General features: G+C 35.0%; 1 protein-coding gene across 1 annotated transcript in view; it reads right to left on the bottom strand.

The window, feature by feature from the left end:
* Positions 1 to 1,090, bottom strand: part of LOC106532533 (CREB-binding protein) — a gene marked incomplete at both ends in the record, with an annotated part of 38,082 nt that overhangs the window by 28,223 nt on the left and 8,769 nt on the right. The window contains 1 exon segment of the mRNA XM_014028625.1: positions 376 to 475. Coding sequence (XP_013884079.1) covers positions 376 to 475 — 100 coding nt within the window.

Here is a 1,090-nt window from a genome sequence, read left to right as displayed (position 1 = left end):
GTATGAACCCTTTGTACGAACAAAAGTAAGAGAAATTTAGGAGAAGAATATGAACATGTTCTTGCATGAGGCCCATTGTTCCTGTCATTAGCCAGACTGATGAGTCCACTTACAGCTTGTGTACGAGGTGATTGCGCAGGTCCTGAGTGACATGCTCATGCCAGGCTTTCCTGGAGCCTGTGGCAGAGACGGGTGCTGCTGAGGGCAGGTTACCCATTGATCCCACAGCTGAACCGTCTGACAGCAGCGGACTAGAGCGAAGCAGGATTGAATGATTAGAATTACTCACTGTTTTTTTGACATACTAGTTCAAAATCAACTTTACATTTATACTCAGGGAAAAAAATTAGGTAGATGTACGAGGTAGGGACTGACTTGTTAGTGTTGAGCGTGTTTGAAAGGGAGTCTGTGTGCAAGTTTGTCTGTTCTGAAGAGGCCACACCCATTGTACCACCTCCAAGAGTCATCTGGCTACCTGTAATAACAAAACAACGTAAGCAAAGAGCACAGCAATAATTAAAGTCTCAAGCTTCATCAACATAATATTGTTTGAACAAAATTTATCTGCTTTATACATATTTTTAAAATAATTATGAATTCTTTTGAGCATTCTCAAAGGGATGACAAACTCTGTCTCCTTCAGTGGTGGCTAGGGCTGCAACTAACGATTATTTTAATAATCGATTAATCTGTTGATTATTTTTAAGATTAATCGGCCAAATCATTAAAACGCTTAATTACATTAATAAGAGTAGATATAAATGAAGTTAACTTCTTAAGGATGCAAGTTATTGATAATGAATTAATCTGAAGTTGATTTATCTTATGGATTGATTAACAATTAATTAATAAGCAGCCATTTAAAAAAAACAGAGTTTTCTCTTGAATCAAGAGGGTCTTCCCATAAAATAAAGGATTTTTTTTATAGATTGATTAACAATTAATAAGCAGCCATTTTTAAAAAACAGCGTTTTCTCTTGAATCAAGAAGGTCTTCCCATAAAATAAAGGATTTTTTTATAATCTCCTGAATTAAAAAAACAGAAGCACATAATACATATTTTTTAAAATTTATTTTGCCAGCTATATAC

This window comes from Austrofundulus limnaeus, unplaced genomic scaffold, assembly GCF_001266775.1.
Source record: "Austrofundulus limnaeus strain Quisiro unplaced genomic scaffold, Austrofundulus_limnaeus-1.0 Scaffold788, whole genome shotgun sequence".
Classification (NCBI taxonomy): Eukaryota; Metazoa; Chordata; class Actinopteri; order Cyprinodontiformes; family Rivulidae; genus Austrofundulus; species Austrofundulus limnaeus.
Note: the sequence above shows the minus strand (reverse complement) of the source record. Positions and strands in the feature narration are given on the sequence as shown.